General features: G+C 43.7%; 1 protein-coding gene across 2 annotated transcripts in view; it reads left to right on the forward strand.

The window, feature by feature from the left end:
- RFTN2 (raftlin family member 2) overlaps positions 1-27,720 on the forward strand; it is a 203,782-nt gene that overhangs the window by 88,041 nt on the left and 88,021 nt on the right. For both annotated transcript variants that reach the window (XM_077275392.1, XM_077275393.1), the window contains exon 3: positions 3,769-3,880. In XM_077275392.1, coding sequence (XP_077131507.1) covers positions 3,769-3,880 — 112 coding nt within the window. The remainder of the gene's footprint in view (positions 1-3,768; positions 3,881-27,720) is intronic.

The following is a 27,720-nucleotide window of genomic DNA, read 5'->3' on the forward strand; positions in this document are numbered from 1 at the left end:
GATCCCCTAATCCGAGCAAACAGATTGGACAGCAGAGGCAAAGGGTACTGAAATTTAACCGTGATTTTATTTAGAAGGCGATAATCTATACAGGGTCTCAGAGAACCATCCTTCTTGGCCACAAAAAAGAACCCTGCACCCAAAGGTGATGAGGACGGACGAATATGCCCTTTCTCCAAAGACTCCTTTATATAGCTCCGCATAGCGGTATGTTCTGGTACAGATAAATTAAAAAGTCGACCCTAAGGGAACTTACTACCAGGAATCAAATTTATGGCACAATCACAATCCCTATGAGGAGGTAGGGCACTGGATTTGGGCTCATCAAATACATCCTGGTAATCCGACAAAAATTCAGGGACTTCAGAAGGAGTAGAAAAAGCAGTTGACACCAAAGGAACATCGCCATGTACCCCTTGACAACCCCAACTTGACACAGACATTGCTTTCCAATCCAGGACTGGATTATGAACCTGCAGCCATGGCAGACCCAACACGACAACATCATGCAAATTATGTAACACCAGAAAGCGAATAACCTCCTGATGTGCAGGAGTCATGCACATAGTCACTTGAGTCCAGTATTGAGGCTTATTCTTGGCCAATGGCGTAGCATCAATTCCCTTTAGTGGAATAGGGAATTGCAATGGCTCCAAGATAAAACCACAGCGCCTGGCAAATGACAAATCCATCAAATTCAGGGCAGCGCCTGAATCCACAAAAGCCATAACAGAGCAGGATGACAGAGAGCAAATCAAAGTAACAGACAAAATGAATTTAGGCTGTACAGTACCAATGGTGACAGACTTAGCGAACCTCTTTGTGCGCTTAGAACAATCAGAGATAACATGAGTGGAGTCACCACAGTAAAAGCACAACCCATTCTGACGTCTGTGATTTTGCTGTTCAATTCTGGTCAGAATCCTGTCAGATTGCATAGACTCAGGCTTCTGTTCAGAAAACACCGCCAGATGGTGCACAGGTTTGCGCTCCTGCAAACGCCGATCAATCTGAATGGCCAAAGACATTGACTCATTCAGACCCGCAGGCGTGGGGAACCCCACCATAACATCCTTAAGGGCTTCAGAAAGACCCTTTCTGAAAATCGCTGCCAGGGCACACTCATTCCATTGAGTGAGCACAGACCACTTCCTAAACTTCTGACAGTAAACCTCTGCTTCATCCTGACCCTGAGAGAGAGCCAGCAAAATCTTTTCTGCCTGGTCTACTAGATTAGGTTCCTCATAAAGCAATCCAAGCGCCAGAAAAAACGCATCCACATTTAGCAATGCAGGATCTCCTGGCGCCAGGGAGAATGCCCAATCTTGAGGGTCACCACGTAACAAAGAAATAATAATTTTAACTTGCTGAGCAGGGTCACCAGAGGAATGAGGTCTCAGAGAAAGAAACAATTTGCAATTATTTTTGAAATTCAAAAACCTAGATCTATCTCCAGAGAACAGCTCAGGAATTGGTATTTTAGGTTCTGACATAGGACTGCATAATCCTGAATGCTTTGTATCCTTGTAGCAAGCTGATCCACACAAGAGGACAGACCTTGAATGTCTATATCTGCAGCTGAGTCCTGAACCACCCAGAGATTAAGGGGAGGAGAGAGGCTAAACACACTGCAGAGAAAAAAAAACAAAAACTCAGAGCTTCTCTTATCCCTCTTTTGTGATGCATTAACACTTTACTGGCCTGCTGTACTGTTATGATCCTGGTGGTTAGAACACATGAACTGACCTGATAAGTAAACCCAAAAATACGGACAAGCTCTGGGAATGTGGGAACTTTACTGACCGCAATTCTGATCCTATCAAACCACACTATAGGCAGCCGTGGAGCGTTCCTAACTCGGCCTAGACGCCTCGTTCACAGCCTGAGAAACTAGCTACCCCTAGAGAGAAATAAAGCCTACTTGCCTCAGAGAAATTTTCCCCAAAGTGTAAGCAGCCCCCCACAAATAATAACGGTGAGTTTAAGGGGAAAACACAAACATAGAAATGAAAATAGGTTTTAGCAAATGAGGCCCGCTAATAACTAAAAAGTCAGAAGATAGCAAGGAATCTGTGCGGTCCGTATAAAATACTACAAAAGTATCCACGCAGAGAATACAAAAAGACCCCCACACCGACTCACGATGTGAGGGGCGCAACTCCGCACCCCAGAGCTTCCAGCTAGCAATCAAATAGCATATAAGCAAGCTGGACTGAACTCATAACATACTGAGAAACATTTTCAAATAGAAATGAGCAAAAAAGGACTAGCATGAACTTAGCTTCTCACGAGGAGACAGGTCACAAGGGAAGTCCCAGAGAGATCTGAACCAATACTGAATACAACGACAGCAGGCAACAAGTAAAGGTCCAGATGGAGTTAAATAGGCAGCAGGCCTAGCAGGAAACGAGGCAGCTGGAGTCCAGCTACAACCAGCCGTAACACTAAAAGCCACCAGAGGGAGCCCATGAACAGAACTCACAAAGTACCACTCATGACCACAGGAGGGAGCCCGAGAACGGAATTCACAACAGGCCAGCCAGTGGGCAGAGACAAAAGGGCAGGGAAGGCCAGGAAGTATGCAGAGCAAGTCCCCGCCCACTCCGTACAGGCCCGGCCAGAAGCGCTGCTAAGGGGGTGGAGTCGCCATGAGGAGGGCGGAGCTGGCCAGGACCATAGGTGCTGTTGGGCCTACCGCGGCCAAAAGCCGGGATCTAAATTAGCAGCCGCGGGTCACAGCCAGCCAGTGGCCGGAGACAAAAGGGCAGGGAGGCCAGGAACTATGCAGAGCAAGTCCCTGCCCAGTCCATACAGGCCCGGCCAGCAGCGTTGCTAAGGGGGTGGAGTCGCCATGAGGAGGGCGGAGCTGGCCGGGACCATGGGCGCTGTTGGGCCTAAACTAGGGGACTAAATTTGCAGCCGCGGAGAGTGATGACGGCCCCGGTCAGTGATGACGGCCGCGACAGCAGGAAACATTGCATCACATGCGGCGGTGACAGCTGCGGACGGAAGGTGAGTATATACTACAGGCGGGTAACTAGTATATGGGCTTTGTTGATACCTTGTTATTTATACCTTTCTGCTCATGGTTGGTTTGTAGTATCCCTGTGTATATACCATTATTTATTATATATTTATTATATCCTACCTTTGACCAGATTTTCTGCAATCATTTGTGTATAACTGGACATTGTCACATAACTATACTTCTTATGTGTTATTCCAGGGGGGGTACTCATTCCTATAAGGGGTTTTTTTTTTTTTTGTGGTTTTAATTGATTTTAATGTTTGTGCTTTGTGACTCTAATAAAATGTGTTATTTAGTGGTGTTTTTTGGTGGTCCCTGGAATATAGTCTGTCTCTTTTTCTCTTTAATCCTAGTCCCTATTTTAGACAGTTTTTTAATGGATAGCGCTTGTACTTATTAGATTCTATGGCGTTGTGGACACCTTAGATCTTTTCCTTGGTCCGAGTGGTCTGTTGGGAAAATAGGAAACGTTTCTGATTTTGATGTGATAAAATAGGTAATGCAAGTCCATGAAAAAAACAGGACAGTGTTTTTTTTCTCAATATAGAAGAAAAACTGATACAACTACTCTGATCAATGTCTGAGCAGAATGATGGGTTCGTTTTTCACATTTGTGCAGAAATCTGTTGTGTGCACCTACACCAAGTATGAGTTTTTTATTGGGATGTTTACAACTTGTCAATTAATGTACTTATTTGTTAACAATTAAATTAATTACAATGCATTTTTCTCTCTTTCAGTCAAAAGCATACAGTATCCACAGGACAGAAACAGGCCAGCCTTGTTATTGAGGAATGGATGTCTATATGTGAAGCTCTGACAAATGAAGGCATGAAAATTCTACTAGAAAAAGTATTCTTCCATTTTTAATTTTGCCTAAACTTGACTGTTATTAGTACATGTATTTAATTACATACTTTAATTACAATTATTCACTTATTTATTTCACTCACTTATATAGCACTATTAATGCCACAAAACTTCACAGATCTCATCATTGTCCCCATTGGGGCTCATCAGTATGTCTTTGGAGTGTGGGAGGAAACCCATATAAACTCCTGGTTGGATTTGAACCCAGGATAATAGAGCGGCAAAGCAACAGTGTTAACCACTGAGCCACTATTTGCCAGTAGTGCATATTCCATGCAATATAAGATAATAATAAATATCCCCAATATTGTGTCACATGTCATCCTATGGCCAAGATTTGGAATATATTACACCGTCTGAAAGGGCTCAAATAACGGAGGTGCGTGCTATATCAATGGAGCCTACTCCAACGTGTGTGTCAGGAATGTAAAGTTTTCTTGACATGAGAACACAAATTCCTTGGAAATGTTCTACATACAGCTTCTCATGGGAAACACTATGCCTTAACCTCACAAATGCACATATCATGTAAAAATAATCATTGCTTATGGCAGTACAAAATCTTTCCAAATATATGAATCTGCCGCAAATGCAAATATGATGGTCACTTGATGGGTGAGCGGACAGTGATAGCGCAGCTCGTAGAATCATTTGGAAATGCAAGGAATTTGAAGAAAACCTTATTTCCAAGGTTTTTATCGCTCTGCCCACTACACGTTGTAGTGGATAACCTCTTTCAGTGACATTATTTAATAGAATGGAAAAAAAATCTCCAGTGCTGGAAACAAGTTGGATGTAAGTAAAACTTTGCCTTTATCTCTTCAAGTAAAAAGCATCACAGCTTGTGCCCCACAGAGGACTGGTCAAACTGCCGCGTTAAGCCCTAATTGTGATCATAATTAAGGCTTAACAGCTGAAATGCATCAGTTTAACCAGTCTTCTGTGGTGTACAAGTTGTGATGCCTTTTAATTGAAGAAATAAAGGTGAAGTTTTACTTACATCCAACTTGTTACTAGCGCTGCAGCATAATCCGACCTGCACCAGGGCTACGCATTGACTGTGTCATATCCAGGCATCAATTAAGATGAACTGACCTTCTCTCTTTTTGCTATTAAACAGGACGGTTTACTCAACAGCGAAAACCATCAAGGAAGCACTGCATTAATATACTCCCCTACCCCCGCTTTCTCTGGTGTCCACCACCTTTCTCCTCTGCTTCTCACTGACGTGTCCGCTCGGCAGACTGTCCGATCACACTGCGCTCTGCATGATCCAGAAGTAGTTTTTGCAATAGAAGCCTATGGAGCCTCAGGGCAAGGCTCAGTAGGCTTTTATTGTAAAATAGACATCCGGCTCATAAATAGCGCCTGCAACTAGTCAGCTAGCCACAATTGCGGTGACGTGACTCAGAAGCAGAAAAGAACAGCGCTGGACACTGTATAGAGCAGCAGTGGGTGAGTACATTAATACACTGACACTACCTTACATGCATTATACACACATTTAATGTAAATAAAAGTTAGTGGGAGTGCTTCTTTAGCAACATTTTCTCATCACAAGCCTTACATACATCTTATTAAATCATGAACATCTACTTGACCAAATTACAATTTTACTAGTCTTTACTAGTTAAAAGGACCTATGGAACCGCTCACTTTCGCATCGAGAGGTTAAAGATGCAGATTGAGTCTCATCTACAACGACTTCTTCGGACACATGCACAATTAGCCGGTGTAGTTACTTGTCCCATTCTTTCTTAATTATGCTATCATGTTCACTTGGTTTAATTTTCACTCTCTGTTTATGTCTTTTGACTGATATTTAGCTTTACAAATTTTTATTAGGCCACATTTCATACATAAAAAATAGACCTATTTAACCCCTTCACACTGAAGCCTGTTTTCACTTACCTGACCAGGCCAATTTTTTCAATTCTGACCAGTGTCATTTTATGAGGTCATAACTCTGGAACGGATCCCACTGATTCTGGTATTGTTTTCTCGTGACATATTGTACTTCATGATGGTGGTAAAATTTGTTGATATTTTTTGCTTTTATTTGTGAAAATATCACAAATTTGGTGAAAATTTCGCAATTTTCAAACTTTTCATTTATATGCCCTTAAACCAGAGTTACAGAAAAAAGCTAGGAGGAAAAAGACAGTGCAATAGGGTTTAGCCAGTTGAGATAAAGCTGTTTAAATAAGGTTATACTAACCTGATTTAGTTGTGTATACACAACATTTCAATCACTTATACATCCAGCTGCTGCAAGTCCAATGGGTCTTCAGACCTGGAAAACACAGATAAGGAGGATTTGTGGATATCCCATATAATAAATCCAAATCCATACAAAAAGTACATGCGGTTATTCTTTATTTAGTCTACGCGTTTCAGCGTACTACAGACCTCTTAATTAGGACAAGAAAAGAATAACTGCATGTACTTTCTGTCTGGATTTGGATTTACTATATGGGATACCAGCAGCGCAGATTATCCGCAAATCCTCCTTATCTGTCTTAAACCAGATTTATGTCACGCAAAATAGTTAATAAATAACATTTTCCAAATGTCTACTTCAGAAACATTTTAAAACATAATTTTCCATTGTTAGGAAGTCAGAAGGGTTAAAAGTTGACCAGCTATTTCTAATTTTTCCAACAAAATATACAAAACCATTTTTTTTAGGGATCACATCACATTTGAAGTGACTTTGAGGGTCCTATATAACAGAAAATAAACAAAAGTAACACCATTCTAAAAATTGCTCTCCTCAAGGTGCTGAAAGCCACATTCAACAAGTTTATTAACTCTTCAGGTGCTTCACAGGAACTGAAACAATGTGGAAGTAAAAAATGAACATTTAACTTTTATTCATAAAATTTTTATTTTAGACCCATTTTTTTATTTTCACAAGGGTAACAGGAGAAAATGGGCCCCAAAATTTGTTGCGGAATTTCTCCCGAGTGCGCCAATTCCACATATGTGGGGGAAAACAACTGATTTGGCAGGAAGGGAATCGAGAGTGGATGCCATGTCACGTTTGGAGAGCCCGACGGACCGAGACAGTGAAAAATCCCCACTAGCGACCCCATTTTGGAAACTACACCCCTCAAAAAACTTATCTAGATCTGTGGTGAGCACCTTGAACCCCCAGGTACTCCACAAAAATTTATAACAATGAGCTGTGAAAATAAAAAATCACTTTTTTTCCAGCTCTAATTTTTTATTTTTACAAGGGTAACAGAAGAAAATGGATGGCAGAATTGTTGTAGAATTTCTCCTCAGTACGCCAATACCCCATATGTGGGGGAAGACCACTATTCGAGCACATGGCAGAGCTTGGAAGGGAAGGAGCACGGTTTTACTTTTTTAACTCAAAATTGGCTGGAATCAAGAGTGGACGCCATGTCACATTTGGAGAACTCCTGATGTGCCTAAACAGTGGAAACCCCCACATGTGACCCCATTTTAGAAACTAGACCCCCCCCAAGGAATTTATCTAGATGTGTGGTAAACACCTTGAACCCCAAAGTGCTTCACAAAAATTTATAACGTTGAGCCATGAATATGAAAAAAAATCATATTTTTCCACAGAAATTTTTTTAGCCCCAATCTTTTTATTTTCACAAGGGAATCAGGAGAAAATGGACCCCAACAATTGTTGTGCAATTTCCCCTGAGTATGTCGATACCCCATATGTGGTGAACAACTACTGTTTGGGTGCACAGCATTGCTCGCAATGGAAAGAGTGATGGTTTGCAGTGCAGACTTTGATGAAATGGACTGCGCTTACCATGCTTGGAGAGTCTCTGATGTGCCTAAACAGTGCATATTCCCCACAAGTGACCCTATTTTTGAATCTAGAATCCTCAAGGAATTTATCTAGAGGCATAGTTATAGTAATGATAATAATGCTTTTGGTTTTTCCTGGTGTATGAATTTATAATGTGGTGGTATGAGTAAGTTGTGCAGAATACATCAGATTATAAAAGTGTGTTGTGTCAACAGGGTAAAAAAAAGTATTGATTTGTGGACTTGTGGTACGCTTTAAAGCAATCCTACAGGCAAAGGCTAAGTTTCTTAAGGCATGTTTCACAATGATAAATTGTATCTTTGTGGATTCCCCTCTTGGAGCATACCCGGCACATTTTTTGTGATCTTCCCTTCTTCGCTGTTTGGGGAACCTCTCACAGACAATATTGACCTGGTACGATACGCTCACTATCAGTTTGAGAAGTACGGGGACCCTTACCTTTCTGATTGCCAAACATTACAGCCTGGATGGCTACCTCCTGAAACTGAAGGGAGGTCCCCGTTTTGCCTGCAGATCAAAACAGCACAAAATAATTGTACAGTGCCATTTGTGCAATGTGTGCTGACAATTTTTTGTCCCATACTTTAGCTTTTCGCATGGCACTGTATGGTTGAGGACCTGATCTGAAAGCTCTTCATCCCCATGTGCTTATTATTATCCAAGACACAATCTGGCTTTGGGACTTGTGTTGTACTTCGGACAGTGACAAGGGAGCTGTTGTCACGGTGTATGGTGGTCAAGATAAGGACATAAATTTTTTCCTTATACTTGACCACCAGCATTGGGCTCTGCTGTCACCTTCGCTCAGCAGTTACCCAATTAGCGGCTTAGGGAGGCCTGTCTGATTTTTTCACACTGTGCCTCATGCAATTGTACTTCTGACAGAGAGTTTCTTAAAGCGTGGGATATTGGTGTAAAAGTTATTTATTTAGAGGCTGATAACCCTTATCCAGCAGTGGGTGCAGCAATTCCCACACAATTTTCCCACTCACCCCCAGGATATGGGGGCATTTAGGGGAGTCAGTCTGGTGTCCTTCCCTTTGTAGACCCTACATATGTGGGTGTACCCTGAGGTACTCTCGCACAGTTTGTACAGTTTTATTCCATACCTGGCCCTCTTACTGGGCAGGTATTGTCGGAATTTTAGCCTACCTTTGAAATGAACCTGCACTGATTGTGCTGTAATGGTTTCTGTTTGTGCTAAGGGCATGCGTGGCCACACGTCCCTTGCTTTTATCAGGGTTAGTGTGTGTACTTGAAATGCTGTCCCCAGTCAATTGCTGAGGGGCAGCTCCTATATAAAGTTCCCCTGCCCTATGGGCGGGGGCTGAGCTACTCACAAAGCTCCTGAACTTTCCTATGTGTGTTTGTGTTCCTGCACCTCTCCTGTCTATGTTTTGGTACCAAAGTCCTTGCTTTGATTCCTATTTTGTCCTGTTCTGGCGCCTGTCCTGGAGGCGGTATATCCAGGCCCGAATCCTTGATCCTGTACCTGACCCTGTCTCTGACCCTGTCTGAACTGTGTCTGCTGTGTTATGTTCCTGGAATCCCTCTGTGTCTGGAGCCTCGCACCCAGAGACTTTGAGTCTCTTGTATCCGGTATTTCTGCTGAGCATCTACTACTCTGTGCTCTGACTACCATGCGTTGCTAGCTCCTGGCAGGTCCAGCAATCCTGCGGTTCTAGCACCATCCCGCTTGAGTTCCTTCCTAGGTCCGATGCCCGGATCCTGATGACCGCAGTCTGGAACCTGATGACCGCTGCCTGGAGCTTAGAGCCTTAGAGTCATCAGACTGTGGTGGTGCCTGTAGGTCGTGTCGGATGTCCGGAACTGAACGACTTCTGTTTGATGTCTGCTGGTGACCCTGGGTGTTGTAAATTTTGTTCTGGAGCTCCCTCCTGTGGTTGCTAATGGTATTTTTGTGGGTTCTGCCCTTGGGCTCCCTCTGGTGGTTTCGAGTGGAACTGCTGCTCCGTTAGGTAGCTGTAGCAGCTGCCTTCACTAATCCCTTTGCCTGGGTTTGTTATTTAAACCTGCTCTGGGCTTTAGTTCATGCCAGCTGTCAATGTCTTAGGTTGAATTTGGTTCTCTCCTTGGATTTCTCATATGGCCTGTCCTTGTCAGCAAAAGATAAGTTTCCACTAGTTCTTGTTTGTCCATTTGTTTTGGACTCTATTGCTTTGCAAATATGTCTCTTTCTGTCCAGCTTGTCACTATGTCATATTCAGGCTAGCTGGAAGCTCCGGGGTAGCAGACTTGCCCCTCCACACCGTGAGTCGGTGTGGAGTTCATTTTTGTAAACTCTGTGTGGATTTTTGTAGTTTTTAATACTGACCGCACAGTATCCTTTTCTCTCTGTCTATCAAGTTTAGTATTGGCCTCCTTTGCTGAATCTGATTTCATTTCTGTGTACGTCATTTCCCTCTCCACTCACAGTCAATATTTGTGGGGGGCTATCTTTCCTTTTGGTGTTTTCTCTGAGGCAAGATAGCTTTCTATTTTCTTCTTTAGGGGTAGTTAATTCTTAGGCTGTGAAGAGGTGTCTAGGGAGAGTCAGGAACATCCCACGGCTATTACTAGTGTTGTTGTTAGGATTAGGGACTGCAGTCAGTAGAGATACCACCTCCTCAGAGCTCGTCCCATGTTGCGTTTTAGCCACCAGGTCATATCAGTGTGGCCTCTGAACCACCAGGTCATAACAGTACAGCTGGCCCACAATGTGTTAAATGCATCTCAAAAGAGGGAAAAGAAAGTTCTGAGCCATTTTTTTTCCTTTGTAGCTTGTTTTGTCTTTTTTTTCCCCTTAATCTCTGGGTGGTTCAGGATTTTGGTGCTGATATGGAGGTTCAGGGTCTGTCCTTGCGTGTGGATCAACTCGCTGCAAGGGTACAGAGTATCCAAGATTATGTTGTCCAGACTCCGGTATTAGAGCCTAGAATTCCTATTCCTGATTTATTTTCTGGGGATAGATCTAAATTTTTGAACTTTAAAAATAATTGCAGATTGTTTTTTGCTCGGAGACCCCGTTCCTCTGGTGACCCCATTCAGCAGGTGAAGATTGTTATTTCTTTGCTGCGTGGCGACCCGCAGGATTGGGCATTCTCCCTTGAGCCAGGAAATCCTGCATTGCTCAATATTGACGCATTTTTTCAAGCGCTCGGATTGCTGTATGACGAGCCTAATTCTGTGGATCAGGCAGAAAAAACTTTGCTGGCTCTGTGTCAGGGTCAGGAAGAAGCAGAAGTATACTGTCAGAAATTTAGAAAGTGGTCTGTGCTCACAAAATGGAATGAGTATGCCCTGGCAGCGATTTTCAGAAAGGGTCTTTCTGAAGCCCTTAAAGATGTTATGGTGGGGTTCCCCACACCTGCTGGTCTGAATGAGTCTATGTCTTTGGCCATTCAGATTGATCGGCGCCTGCGCGAGCGCAAGGTTGTGCACCATATGGCAGTGTCCTCTGAGCAGAGTCCTGAGCCTATGCAATGTGATAGGATTTTGACTAGAGCAGAAAGGCAGAAATTCAGACGTCAGAATGGTCTGTGCTTTTACTGTGGTGATTCTGCTCATGCTATTTCTGATTGCCCTAAGCATACTAAGAGGGTCCCTAGGTCTGTTACCATTAGTTCTGTACAGCCTAAATTTCTTTTGTCTGTTACCCTGATTTTCTCATTGTCATCCTTTTCTGTTATGGCATTTGTGGATTCTGGCGCTGCGCTGAACTTAATGGACTTAGAATTTGCCAAGCGCTGTGGTTTTTCCTTGGAGCCTTTGCGGAGCCCTATTCCCTTAAGGGGGATTGATGCTACGCCATTGGCCAAGAATAAACCTCAGTACTGGACACAGTTGACCATGTACATGACTCCAGCACATCAGGAAAATATTTGCTTTTTGGTGTTGCATAATTTGCATGATGTTGTTGTGCTGGGTTTCCCATGGTTACAGGTACATAATCCAGTGCTGGATTGGAGATCTATGTCTGTAACTGGTTGGGGTTGTCAGGGGATACATAGTGATATTCCTTTGATGTCCATTTCCTCGTCCCCTTCTTCTGAAGTTCCTGAGTTTTTGTCGGATTTCCAGGATATATTTGATGAGCCCAAGTCCAGTTCCCTGCCTCCTCATAGGGACTGCGATTGTGCCATTAATTTGATTCCTGGCTGTAAGTTCCCTAAGGGCCGACTTTTCAATCTGTCTGTGCCAGAGCATGCCGCTATGCGGAGTTATGTAAAGGAGTCCTTGGAGAAGGGGCATATTCGCCAGTCTTCGTCACCGTTGGGAGCGGGATTTTTTTTTGTTGCCAAGAAGGATGGCTCCTTGAGACCCTGTATAGATTATCGCCTTCTCAATAAGATCACGGTCAAATTCCAGTACCCTTTACCTTTACTTTCTGATTTGTTTGCTCGGATTAAGGGTGCCAGTTGGTTTACTAAAATCGACCTTCGAGGGGCGTATAATCTCGTGCGTATTAAACAAGGGGATGAATGGAAAACAGCATTTAATACGCCCGAAGGCCATTTTGAATATCTTGTGATGCCGTTCGGGCTCTCTAATGCTCCATCGGTATTTCAGTCCTTTATGCATGATATCTTCCGGAATTATCTGGATAAATTCATGATTGTGTATTTGGATGATATTTTGGTTTTTTCCGATGATTGGGAGTCTCATGTGAAGCAGGTTAGGATGGTATTTCAGGTCCTTCGTGCTAATACGTTGTTTGTGAAAGGGTCTAAGTGCCTCTTTGGAGTTCAGAAAGTTTCTTTTTTGGGTTTCATTTTTTCTCCCTCGGCTATTGAAATGGACCCTGTTAAGGTCCAGGCCATTCATGATTGGACTCAACCCACATCTGTAAAGAGCCTTCAAAAATTTTTGGGCTTTGCTAATTTTTACCGCCGCTTTATTGCTAATTTTTCTAGTGTGGTGAAGCCTCTGACCGATTTGACGAAGAAAGGCGCTGATGTGATGAATTGGTCCTCTGCGGCTGTTGAGGCCTTTCAGGAGCTTAAACATTGTTCTACTTCTGCCCCTGTGTTGCGTCAACCAGATATTTCTCTCCCTTTTCAGGTCGAGGTTGATGCTTCTGAGATTGGGGCAGGGGCCGTTTTGTCTCAGAGAAATTCTGATGGCTCTTTGATGAAACCATGTGCTTTCTTCTCCAGAAAGTTTTCACCTGCTGAGCGTAATTATGATGTCGGCAATCGGGAGTTGTTGGCTATGAAGTGGGCATTTGAGGAGTGGCGACATTGGCTAGAGGGAGCCAAGCATCGCGTAGTGGTCTTGACTGATCATAAAAATTTGATTTACCTCGAGTCTGCTAAGCGGTTGAATCCTAGACAGGCTCGGTGGTCTCTGTTTTTCTCACGTTTTGATTTCATGGTCTCGTATATTCCGGGATCTAAGAATGTGAAGGCTGATGCCCTTTCTAGGAGTTTTTTGCCTGATTCTCCGGGAGTTCTTGAGCCGGCTGGGATCCTCAAGGAGGGGGTGATTCTTTCTGCCATCTCCCCTGATTTGCGGCGGGTACTTCAGGAGTTTCAGGCTGATAAACCTGACCGCTGTCCAGTGGGGAAACTGTTTGTTCCTGATAGATGGACTAGCAGGGTAATTTCTGAGGTTCATTGTTTGGTGTTGGCTGGTCACCCTGAGATTTTCGGTACCAGAGATTTGGTGGCTAGGTCCTTTTGGTGGCCTTCCTTGTCGCGGGATGTGCGTTCGTTTGTGCAGTCCTGTGGGACCTGTGCTCGGGCTAAGCCTTGCTGTTCCCGTGCCAGTGGGTTGCTTTTACCTTTGCCTATTCCTGAGAGGCCCTGGACGCATATTTCCATGGATTTTATTTCTGATCTTCCTGTTTCTCAGAGGATGTCTGTCATCTGGGTGGTTTGTGACCGGTTTTCTAAGATGGTCCATTTGGTACCGTTGCCTAAGTTGACTTCCTCCTCTGATTTGGTTCCATTATTTTTTCAGCATGTGGTTCGTTTGCATGGTATTCCGGAGTATATTGTGTCTGACAGAGGTTCCCAGTTCGTTTCTAGGTTTTGGCGGTCCTTTTGTGCTAGAATGGGCATTGATTTGTCTTTTTCTTCAGCATTCCATCCTCAGACAAATGGCCAAACGGAGCGAACCAATCAGACCTTGGAAACCTATTTGAGATGCTTCGTGTCTGCTGATCAGGATGATTGGGTGACCTTTTTGCCGTTGGCCGAGTTTGCCCTTAATAATCGGGCTAGTTCTGCTACCTTGGTTTCGCCTTTCTTTTGTAACTTTGGTTTTCATCCTCGTTTTTCTTCAGGGCAGCTTGAGCCTTCTGACTGTCCTGGTGTGGATTCTGTGGTGGACAGGTTGCAGCAAATTTGGGCTCATGTGGTGGACAATTTGACGTTGTCTCAGGAAAAGGCTCAACGTTTTACTAACCGTCGTCGGTGTGTTGGTCCCCGGCTTCGTGTTGGGGATTTGGTCTGGTTGTCTTCTCGTCATGTTCCTATGAAGGTTTCTTCCCCTAAGTTCAAGCCTCGCTTTATTGGGCCTTATAAGATTTCTGGAATTATCAATCCGGTGTCTTTTCGTTTGGCCCTTCCAGCTTCTTTTTCCATTCATAATGTGTTTCATAGATCCTTGTTGCGGCGATATGTGGTACCTATGGTTCCCTCCGTTGATCCTCCTGCTCCGGTGTTGGTTGAGGGGGAATTGGAATATGTGGTGGAGAAGATTTTGGATTCTCGTCTTTCGAGACGGAAGCTTCAGTATCTGGTCAAGTGGAAGGGTTATGGCCAGGATAATTCTTGGGTTGTTGCCTCCGATGTTCATGCTGCCGATTTGGTTCGTGCTTTCCATTTGGCTCGTCCTGATCGGCCTGGGAGCTCTGGTGAGGGTTCGGTGACCCCTCCTCAAGGGAGGGGGTACTGTTGTGAATTCCGTTCTGGAGCTCCCTCCTGTGGTTGCTAATGGTATTTTTGTGGGTTCTGCCCTTGGCCTCCCTCTGGTGGTTTCGAGTGGAACTGCTGCTCCGTTAGGTAGCTGTAGCAGCTGCCTTCACTAATCGCTTTGCCTGGGTTTGTTATTTAAACCTGCTCTGGGCTTTAGTTCATGCCAGCTGTCAATGTCTTAGGTTGAATTTGGTTCTCTCCTTGGATTTCTCATATGGCCTGTCCTTGTCAGCAAAAGATAAGTTTCCACTAGTTCTTGTTTGTCCATTTGTTTTGGACTCTATTGCTTTGCAAATATGTCTCTTTCTGTCCAGCTTGTCACTATGTCATATTCAGGCTAGCTGGAAGCTCCGGGGTAGCAGACTTGCCCCTCCACACCGTGAGTCGGTGTGGAGTTCATTTTTGTAAACTCTGCGTGGATTTTTGTAGTTTTTAATACTGACCGCACAGTATCCTTTTCTCTCTGTCTATCAAGTTTAGTATTGGCCTCCTTTGCTGAATCTGATTTCATTTCTGTGTACGTCATTTCCCTCTCCACTCACAGTCAATATTTGTGGGGGGCTATCTTTCCTTTTGGGGTTTTCTCTGAGGCAAGATAGCTTTCTATTTCCTTCTTTAGGGGTAGTTAATTCTTAGGCTGTGAAGAGGTGTCTAGGGAGAGTCAGGAACATCCCACGGCTATTACTAGTGTTGTTGTTAGGATTAGGGACTGCGGTCAGTAGAGATACCACCTCCTCAGAGCTCGTCCCATGTTGCGTTTTAGCCACCAGGTCATATCAGTGTGGCCTCTTAACCACCAGGTCATAACACCTGGGTCCAGATGTCCTGTATGTACCCTGATGTTTTGCCTGCATCCTGATGACCTCGTGTACCGTGATGTTCTTCTTGTGTCTGATGTCTTGACGTAACTGATGCCCTGGGCTGCCACGCCAGTGTCCCAGCCGATGACCTGGGCTGCCACGCCAGTGTCCCAGATGTTTATCCGGTATTCCTGATGTCCTACCCTGATGTCCTGATGACCTCATGTACCCTGATGTCCTGATGACCTCATGTACCCTGATGTCCTTCCTGTGTCCAATGTCCTTATGTAAGTGATGCCCTGGGCTGCCACACCAGTGTCCCAGCCGATGACCTGGGCTGCCACGCCAGTGTCCCAGATGTCTATCCGGTATTCCTGATGTCCTACCCTGATGTCCTAATGACCTCATGTACCCTGATGTCCTGACGTCCTCGTGTGTCCTGATGTCTTGCCTGCATCCTGATAACTTTGTGTACCCTGATGTCCTGCCTGTGTCCTGATGTCCTGCCTATGTGTGCCTCCGTGATTCGTTGGTGTCTTGGGGTCCACTGGGTGGTACCCTTCTGGGAGGTGTGGAATCGGGAGCCTGGCATAGTCATGTTTGGTTTATGTACTGTGTGACTTTACTTTAGTAAACTTTACTTTATCTATACCTGAAGTTGTGCGGTGTAATCAAGTCCTACGTGTCTCTTTCCTTGTCCACATGCTCAGCTGACACAGTACCCCGGTCTCTGCCCTCCTAGTTCAGGTAGGCCCGGGTCCCCCTCTGTGGTATAAAGGGTCGGTATTGCGTCCCCGGGGGATGCGTGCCCCACGCCGTCGTGGTCAGTCGGCGTGGGGGTGTCTATGGGCTGAGCCGCATTAGCGGCTGCAGCTGACCGTGACAGATGGCTTGCAGAGTGGCGATCGCTATTTTAGATTAACCCCTTTGGCACTGATCGGTCAGTAACTATTGTTCAGCCAATTAACTCCAAAGGGGTTTAGCAGGAGAGGTAATGTCGCGATCACCTCACCCATTGTGACTGCTGTGATTGATGCTGTCACAGCAAGTCACATGTATTTTTTTCTTTTTTGAACTTTGTCACTTCACTGTGATGTGCTGGTCAGAATTGATCGAGGAGGTGGTATAGCCACCTGGGGCAATATGCAGGGATGGCCTACTGTCAGAGACAGCAGCCATCTTATCTCAGTCACCGCGCGAAGCAGTAGTTGCCGCATATTGTGAAGGGGTTAAACAGTGCTATAGATCAGATTCCCATCAGTGTTGCAATTTTTACTGTTAGTGATTTGTCACGTACCCACTTCTCAGCACGTCTTGGGGTTGTGCCTGCAAGGGTTAATCTATCTCCTTTCTCCCAGTCCAGCATTCAATCTCTGTCCTATGCTGTAATGGGAGCATAAATCACACACCGACACAGTCAGCACACCCCGCTCATACACGCTGCCACCACTCACCGAACACACGGGCGATGAGTCCCGGAAATCTTACTACTACTGTCTACTACTACTGTCTGCCAATCATAAGGATCACACACTTTAAGGATATGGATTCTTTAGAGCATACAAGGTTTAGACTTATTAAAGTTTTAAGCTTTAATAGAAAAGGTACAGTGCTTACAATAAAAAGGGTATAAAAATATGGGAATAAAAAGTGACATACAAATATGCAAAAACAGTGATAAAATAAAGGGATAACTTGCATAAATATCGAACTTTGCATTCTGATTCTCTGTCCCTGGGGGAGGGATAAATATGTAATGGATCACATCAGCTTTCCAGGCTGCCCCCACATGAGAACATCTTTCTTTGTGTCTAGGCCTAATTTATAGAGTCAACCTGGAGGTCAAATTTCTAGACCAGTCTCTCAGGTTAATATTATAATTGCTGGTTTGTGACTGGACATGGCCACTCCACCGTTGAATATTATTTTCTCTGAAACTCTTTGTGTAAGGTTTCTCATAGATAAATAGTGTCAGGCTGTAATTGGCATCTCTCTTCCAAAGAGCCAGAAGGTGTGAAATGTTTCCCCTTCCTGGTTATTAGCAATGCCCACTGGCAGGATTGGAGACAGGAGACTGCCTTCTCAGGATAACATATGCTGTGAGAACTGCAGTCTCAGGACAGATGTTAATCCTGCTAGTCATACATTCATATCTATACATATTTCACTACAGTGTTATATCCATGATTTTCTTGAAAGCAAAAAAGATGTGTAACACTCCTATCACCAATTGCAATGTTAAAAAAATTACGAGTGCATGTTCTATCCAAAAAACACTAATGAGAGAATGACAGTGATGCTACCCAAACTTTCCACTTATTCCATAATAAACCAGGCCTGAACATAGGAATTAGCAAAGCTCTTAGCAAACGACAATGTGCTTTGTTAGGAATATTCTGCTTTTCTGAATTTCTTATACTTTCCCCGTTTTTTTTTAGATAATATACTATATATATATATATATATATATATACACTCACCGGCCACTTTATTAGGTACACCATGCTAGTAACGGGTTGGACCCCCTTTTGCCTTCAGAACTGCCTCAATTCTTCGTGGCATAGATTCAACAAGGTGCTGGAAGCATTCCTCAGAGATTTTGGTCCATATTGACATGATGGCATCACACAGTTGCCGCAGATTTGTCGGCTGCACATCCCAAAGATGCTCCATACAAGGCAGGATGGATCCATGCTTTCATGTTGTTTACGCCAAATTCTGACCCTACCATCCAAATGTCGCAGCAGAAATCTAGACTCATCAGACCAAGCAACGTTTTTCCAATCTTCTACTGTCCAATTTCGATGAGCTTGTACAAATTGTAGCCTCAGTTTCCTGTTCTTAGCTGAAAGGAGTGGTACCCGGTGTGGTCTTCTGCTGCTGTAGCCCATCTACCTCAAAGTTCGACGCACTGTGCGTTCAGAGATGCTCTTAGGCCTACCTTGGTTGTAACGGGTGGCGATTTGAGTCACTGTTGCCTTTCTATCAGCTCGAACCAGTCTGCCCATTCTCCTCTGACCTCTGGCATCAACAAGGCATTTCCGCCCACAGAACTGCCGCTCACTGGATTTTTTTTCTTTTTCGGACCATTCTCTGTAAACCCTAGAGATGGTTGTGCGTGAAAATCCCAGTAGATCAGCAGTTTCTGAAATACTCAGACCAGCCCTTCTGGCACCAACAACCATGCCACGTTCAAAGGCACTCAAATCACCTTTCTTCCCCATACTGATGCTCGGTTTGAACTGCAGGAGATTGTCTTGACCATGTCTACATGCCTAAATGCACTGAGTTGCCGCCATGTGATTGGCTGATTAGAAATTAAGTGTTAACAAGAAGTTGGACAGGTGTACCTAATAAAGTGGCCAGTGAGTGTATATCCTGAAGCTTAGTATGCATATGAGAGGAATCTTGAGGAAACATAGCAATCCCTGACCACTTGTCTTGTTAACTATATACACATATTAATTTTGTTATCCCATCTTTGAAATTCCTCAAGATATCTGATCTAATTTTGTAGAGTATAATGCTGCTTTCACACTAGCGTCGGCCCGACGTGCCGACGCGCGTTGTGAAAATAATGCCTGACGTGGGCAGCAGAAGCAGTCTTACGACGCTTCCGCTGCCCCATTGTAAGGTCCGGGGAGGAGGGGGCGGAGTTTCGGCTGCGCATACACGGTCGAAAATGGCGGACTCGACGCACAAAAAAAGTTACATGTAATGTTTTTTTGTGTTGACAGTCCGCCAAAACATGACGCAACCGTCACCTGATGGTTGCGACGTGTGGCCATACGTAATGGGGAAAAAGTGAAAGGAAAAGTGTTGGAGGCAAATTAACAGCTGCCACATGTGAACAAGGGGGACTTAAAAATGAGAGCGATGGCGCCAAAGGGTATATACCGTACAGTTGCTAAGGTGGGGCCCCGACATGGGATACTCACCACACACGGGGATATGAACACACACACAAAATGCGCCACACACTACTATGTGCTTGAACACATATATCACCCTCAGCACACATTTCACCACACATACACCAACCTCGCCACATAAAAGTCGAAACACAAAAGTCCCCGCTCAAAACTCGCCACGCGCAAAACTCGCAACATGCAAAACTAGGTTCACGCAAAACTCGCCACACGTGCAAAACTCACCTCATGGAAAACTCGCCACACGCAAAACTTGCACACGCGGAAATATTGCCACATGCACAAAAGTTGCAACACATGCAAAAGTTGCCTCACACAAAACTTGCATATACCACACATAAAACTCGCCACGCGCAAAACTCGCCATGTGCAAAACTTGCTGCACACAACTTGCTACACTAACCTGTCACATGCAACTCGACACAAAATGTTGCTACACGCATGTCGCCACACAAAACTCATCTCACAAAAGTCGCTACATGCATGTCGCCACACGCAACTCAACACACACAACTTGACACATGAAACTCGCCCTAAAACACACACAAGTCTGGTATTATCCTTCAAAAATAAAAATCTGATTAATAAGCAGACAAACTACAAGAGCAACAACTGTACCATATAGGAAATCCGGCAGCTGTCAGTCACATGACCTGTCTATTATGTGTATGTGTGAGCTAATATATACTGCCAGGGGGGAGGGCTTCCTGTTGGCTGGGGATTTATCAGGCTGCCAATTTAGCTTACAAATACTGAGGTAAAAATACTGACCAAATAACGTGTGAACGAGGTCTAATACAGGAGGAGATGACACACATACATACTATATACAGGGGAGGTGACACACAGCTATATACTATATACAGGAGGAGATGACACACAGGTATATACTATATACAGGGGAGATGACACACAGGTGTATACTATATACAGGAGGAGATGACATACAGGTACCTACTATATACAGGGGAGATGACATACAGGTACATACTATATACAGGAGGAGATGAAATACAGGTATATACTATATACAGGAGGAGATGACACACAGGTATATACTATATACAGGAGATGACACACACATATATACTATATACAGGGGAGATGACACACAGGTATATACTATATACAGGAGGAGATGACATACAGGTACCTAGTATATACAGGGGAGATGACATACAGGTACATACTATATACAGGAGGAGATGAAATAGAGGTACATACGATATACAGGGGAGATGACACACAGGTATATACTATATACAGGGGAGATGACACAGGTATATACTATATACGGGAGAGATGACACACAAGTATATATTATATACAGGAGGAGATGACACACAGGTATACACTATATACAGGAGGAGATGACATTCAGGTGCATACTATATACAGGATGAGATGACATACAGGTACATACTATATACAGGAGGAGATGACATACATGTATATACTATACACAGGAGGAGATGACATACAGGTACATACTATATACAGGGGAGATGACACACAGATATATGCTATATACAGGAGGAGATGACACAGGTATATACTATATACAGGGGAGATGACACATGTATATACTATATACAGGGGAGATGACACATGTATATACTATATACAGGAGCAGATGACACACAGGTATATACTATATACATGAGCAGATGACACACAGGTATATACTATATACAGGAGGAGATGACATACAGGTACATACTATATACAGGAGGAGATGACACACAGGTATATACTATATACAGGAGCAGATGACACAGGTATATACTATATACAGGAGGAGATGACTTACAGGTTTATACTATATACAGGAGGAGATGACACACGTACTGTATATACTATATACAGGAGGAGATGACATACAGGTATATACTATATGAAAGAGGAGATGACACATAGGTATATAGAGGAGGAGATGACATACAGCAGGTATATACTATATACAGGGGAGATGACATACAGGTATATACTATATACAGGAGATGACATACAGGTATATACTATATATTGGAGGAGATGACATACAGGTATATAGTATATACAGAAGAGATGACATACAGGTATATACTATATACAGGAGGAGATGACACATAGGTATATACAATATACAGGAGGAGATGACATACAGCAGGTATATACTATTTACAAGGGAGATGACATACAGGTATATACTACATACAGGTGTATACTATATATAAGGGAGATGACAAACATGTATATACTGAGGGGAAAATGAGAGGTGTGAGGTGAAAATGAGGGGTGTGAGGTGAAAATGAAAAGGTGTGAGTGCAAAATGAGAGGAGTGAGGGAAAATAGTGGAGTGATCGGAAAATGACAGATGTGAGGTTGAAATGACAAGTGTTAGGGGGGAATGAGAGGAGTGAGGGGGGAATGAGAGGAGTGAGGGGGAAAATGAGAGGTGTGATGGGAAAATAAGAGAAGTGAGGTGCTTTAACTAACCACAGATATTTACTATGCCTAGGCAACGCCGGGCTCTTCAGCTAGTGTTATTATAAAATCTGTATACAGTATAATGCTCAGTATATACTGTATATTGGGGAAGGGACCTGAAGCCGCCCTGTGCATGTTACCATAACTGAAAGCTTTCCTTCTGGTAGCTGCACTTTCAACAAAGTGACCAGGCAGCATTGGAACACTTTTAACATGCAGATTAAGCCTATATCTGAAGGTTAATAACATTTAATGATTTCACAGCAAACTATGTTCTCTGATAATTTCTGTAAGCATTCCTGAACCCACGTAGTGATTTGCACCAGTGAATCAGATTTGCACAACCAGCTATTTGTCATTAATACCACTTACTTTTCTAGCCTTTTACTAACCCTGTCCCAACTTTTTTTTTAGATGTTTTGCTGCCATCAAGTTCTAAATAAGTTAAATTTTTCAAACGAAATGAAAAAATGTCCAATGTTTACCTTCTGATCTGTGTTCTATGTTATGTTGTGACTAGAGATAGGTAGACCCCTTGATGTTTGAGTCCTGCAGTTTCGGCTGAACATTTAAAAAAAAAAGTTTGGGTTCGGGTACCAGAGCAGTACCAGGACTTGAGCCCGGACCGGGGCTCAAGCATCCAATATTTGCAGCAAACATTGCCTCTGATAGGTAGTAAAATCATTACCACCAGTCCAACAGCTGCAATTCCCACGCTGTCAGATGACAGCGTGAGCCCGCAGTTGTGATCGGAGGTAAAAAGTTTATTTCTGGTCACTGGCTTTGGCTGATAGGACTACTGCTCACATCAGCCTACATCTGCTGCTACTAATAACAGCGAGAGCAGTTGCGGGTGATGGGAGTATTCATCAGCCAGTGCCTGCACTCTAAATAAATAATTTAAATTAAAAAAATGGTGTGGGTTTCTCTGTATTATTGATAACCAGCCAGGCAAAACTGGCAGCTGCAATCCTCAGCTGTCAGCCTTAGCAAGGCTGGTTATCAAAAATATAGAGGGGTCCTCACCATGCCGTTTTTTAAAATTATTTAAATAAATAATTTTTAAAAATGGCATGGGGTCCCCTCAGTCTATATATATAATCATCTAAGGGGTACTTCCGTCTGTTTGTCTGTCTGTCTTTCTGTCTGTCTGTAACGGAAATCCCGACAATCAGCGACAGGCTTAGTCCAGCCGCAAATTGGCCCCTCCCTACTATCCTCAGGTCAGTGCCCCCTCCCTACTCCCCTCCAGTCAGTGCCAGTGTGTCGCCCCATCCCGGACCAACATTTTACTTTTTACTTTTTTTAATTATGAAAAGATATAATGTTAAAAATAATAAAAATAAAAAAAAGTGTGTTATTCTCACCTTCCGACGTCCACCGATGCGCGCGATGCTGCCGCCAGCTTCCGTTCCCAGTGATGCATTGCAAAATTACCCAGATGACTTAATGGTCTTGTGAGACCACTAAGTCATCTGGGTACTTTTGCAATGCATCACTGGGAACAGAAGCTGGCAGCAGCATTGCGCGCATCGGGACAGCTTCATTGGACGCCGGAGGGTGAGTATATAACTTTTTTATTTTATTTTTTTGTTTTTAACAGAGATATGGTGTCCACACTGCTATATACTACGTGGGCTGTGTTATATACTGCGTGGGCTGTGTTATATACTGCGTGGCCTGTGTTATATACTACGTGGGCTGTGTTATATACTATGTGGGCAGTGCTATATATTACGTGGCCTGTGTTATATACTGCCTGGCTGCTATATACTACGTGGGCAGTGTTATATACTGCATGGGCTGTGTTATATACTACGTGGGCTGTGCTATATATATTACGTGGGCTGTGTTATATACTGCTTGGGCTGTGTTATATACTACGTGGCTGCTATATACTATGTGGCTGCTATATACTACGTGGCTTTGCTTTATACTACGTGGCTGTCTGTGTTACGTGAGCTGTGTTATATACTATGTGGCTGCTATATACTATGTGGCTGCTATATACTACGTTTCTGTGCTATATACTACGTGGCTGTGCTATATACTACGTGGCTGTGCTATAAACTACTTGGCTGTCTGTGTTATATACTACATGGCTGTGCCATATTCTATGGTTGTGCTATATACTACGTGGCTGTGCTATATACTACGTGACTACGTGGCTGACTGTGCTATATACTACGTGGCTGTCTGTGTTATATACTACGTGGCTGTGTTATATGCTACCTGGCTCTGTTATATCCTTTGTGGCTGTGCTATATACTACGTGGCTGTGCTAAGCACGACGTACATACATACATACATATTCTAGAATACCCGTTGCGTTAGAATCGGGCCACCATCTAGTTTTTTATAACCAGTAAAGCTGACAGCTGGGGGCTGGTATTCTCAGTCTGGTAAAGTCCATGGACATTGCCCCCCAGTCTAAAAATAATAGCCTGCTGCCACCCAGAAAAGGTGCATCTATTAGATGCGCTAATTCTGGCACCTTGCCTGGCTCTTCCCACTTGCCTTGTGGCGGTGGCAAGTGGGGTTCATATTTGTGGAGTTGATGTCACCTTTGTATTGTCTGGTGACATCAAGCCTACAGCTTAGTAATGGAGTGGCATCTATAAGATGCCTGTCCATTACTAATCCTATACACTCACCGGCCACTTTATTAGGTACACCATGCTAGTAACGGGTTGGACCCCCTTTTGCCTTCAGAACTGCCTCAATTCTTCGTGGCATAGATTCAACAAGGTGCTGAAAGCATTCCTCAGAGATTTTGGTCCATATTGACATGATGGCATCACACAGTTGCCGCAGATTTGTCGGCTGCACATCCCAAAGATGCTCCATACAAGGCAGGATGGATCCATGCTTTCATGTTGTTTACGCCAAATTCTGACCCTACCATCCGAATGTCGCAGCAGAAATCGAGACTCATCAGACCAAGCAACGTTTTTCCAATCTTCTACTGTCCAATTTCGATGAGCTTGAACAAATTGTAGCCTCCGTTTCCTGTTCTTAGCTGAAAGGAGTGGTACCCGGTGTGGTCTTCTGCTGCTGTAGCCCATCTGCCTCAAAGTTCGACGCACTGTGCGTTCAGAGATGCTCTTAGGCCTACCTTGGTTGTAACGGGTGGCGATTTGAGTCACTGTTGCCTTTCTATCAGCTCGAACCAGTCTGCCCATTCTCCTCTGACCTCTGGCATCAACAAGGCATTTCCGCCCACAGAACTGCCGCTCACTGGATTTTTTTTCTTTTTCGGACCATTCTCTGTAAACCCTAGAGATGGTTGTGCGTGAAAATCCCAGTAGATCAGCAGTTTCTGAAATACTCAGACCAGCCCTTCTGGCACCAACAACCATGCCACGTTCAAAGGCACTCAAATCACCTTTCTTCCCCATACTGATGCTCGGTTTGAACTGCAGGAGATTGTCTTGACCATGTCTACATGCCTAAATGCACTGAGTTGCCGCCATGTGATTGGCTGATTAGAAATTAAGTGTTAACAAGAAGTTGGACAGGTGTACCTAATAAAGTGGCCGGTGAGTGTAGTTATATTGTACATAAACACATAGCAACAATAATGTCCTTTATTTGAGATTGTCTTGACCATGTCTACATGCCTAAATGCACTGAGTTGCCGCCATGTGATTGGCTGATTAGAAATTAAGTGTTAACAAGAAGTTGGACAGGTGTACCTAATAAAGTGGCCGGTGAGTGTAGTTATATTGTACATAAACACATAGCAACAATAATGTCCTTTATTTGAAATAAAAAAACACACTTTTCCTTTTTTATTTAAAAATTACAAACATAGTTATACTCAACTAGCGCCTAATCCCACTGAATCCCTCGTCTCCTGTAATAAAAGAAAAATGAAAAACAACCATATCCCTCACCTGTACGTCATTCTGTCACACGCCGCAATCCATGTCTGCCATCTTATAGATGCCAATCCATTACTAAGGAGCGGGCTTGATGTCGACGGACAATACAAAGGTGACCTCATCCTCACAAATACAGTATGAACCCCACTTGCCATCGCAAAAGGACAAGTGGAAAGAGCTGGGTAAAGTGTCAGAATTGGCACATCTAATAGATATGCCTTTTTGAGGGGCTTCAGGCTGCTATTTTTAGGCTGGGGGGAAATATCCATGGTCCCTTACCAGCTTGAGAATACCAGCCCTCAGTTGTCTGCTTTAGCTTGGCTTGTAGTCAAAAATGGGGGTGACCCCACTCCATTTTTAAAATTATTTATTTAAATAATTTTAAAAATACAGCGTGGGGACCACTCTATTTTTGATAACCAACCTTGCTAAAGCTGACAGCTGAGGGTTGCAGCTCGCAGCTGTCAGTTTTGCCTGGCTGGTTATCAAAAATACAGGGGAACCTACAATGTTATTTTTTTTCAATTATTTATTTAGAGCACAGGCGCCGGCTGATGAATATTTACATCAGCCGTTGCTCTTGCTGTTATTAGCAGCAGCAGGCATAGGCTGATGGGAGCAGTAGTCCCATCAGCCGACACTAGTGACCAGAGATAAAGATTTTACCTGCAATCACAGCTACGGGCTCAAGCTGTCATTTGAACCTTGGCAGCCTGACCGGCAGTAAATGATTTTACAGCCAATCAGAGGCAGTGTGTGCCGCGCTGTTATGCAGATGACAGCATGAGAAACACTGGGTGTTCAGGGGGCCGAACCGGAACAGTAACACGGACTTCCTGGTGAAGTCTGTGTTCGGAGTCTGTGCCCAAACCGAAGGTGTTCGGTACAAATGCTGAACTTTACTGTTCTGGATCGCCCATCTCTAGTTGTGACTAATAAGAGATTTCAAAATCATTGCATACTTGTTTTCTTTATATTTTGTACAGAACCTGAACATTTTTTTTAATTGCGATTGTGCAAAATAATGCTTTCTTCTACAAAACCATTCCATACTAATATCTTTGTAATGCTGAATATGATAGACTGGCATTAAAGGATTATTTCCAATGAAACAAGTTATCCTCTAACTAAAGAATAGGGGATAATTGCTGATCGCTAGGCGTCCAACTCCTAGTAGACCCGGCAATCTCAAGTACAGGGCTCTGCAGCCCCTTTCTGCTCTCAGAGTTTCAGAGCTCAAATCTTGTATTCGTTAGAGATCCTAGCAGTCATACCCAGTGATTAGTGAGTTATCTGCTATTCTATTTTTGCCAGCAAGAGATTTTTTTCAAGCCATTGCTTGAATAAAGCAACTTGCTGGCCAAAACATCGCTGCTGTTACTGTATGTGTCTTTGGTGGATATGCAACTTATATTTGAGGTCATAGAATAAATTTGCTGTTTTAATAATATATAAAGGGCACCTGTCATCTAATTCATGCTGCATTATTGTCTTTGCTGTCTATTAGTGATGAGAGAGTATACTCGTTGCTCGGGTGAATTTCCTGAGCATGCTCGGGTGGTCTCTGAGTATTTGTTAGTGCTTGGAGGTTTAGTTTTCGTTGCGGAAGCTGCATGATTTACGGCTGCTAGACAGGCTGAATACATGTGAGGAATGCCTGTTTGTTAGGAAATTCCCACATATATTCAGGCTGTTCAGCAGCCGTAAATCATGCAGCTGAGGCGAAGAAAACTAAATCTCCGAGCACTAACAAATACTCGGAGATCACCCAACGAGTACACTTGCTCATCACTACTGTCTATGTCTTGGATGACTAGTTCATGTCAGTTCCACAATGGCATCATCACTCCCCACTTCCAAGAGTTCTCTTCCCAAGCACACACGTAGGGAGAGACCCATCAGTCAAAGGGATTGAGGCAAGCAGAAGCCGCCATGGACATGAATCAGACTGGTCATCCAAGACACAGTGTCTCCGGCAGGCATTTCAAAGTACAGTATGATAC

Source organism: Ranitomeya variabilis, chromosome 7 (genome assembly GCF_051348905.1).
Source record: "Ranitomeya variabilis isolate aRanVar5 chromosome 7, aRanVar5.hap1, whole genome shotgun sequence".
NCBI lineage: Eukaryota > Metazoa > Chordata > Amphibia > Anura > Dendrobatidae > Ranitomeya > Ranitomeya variabilis.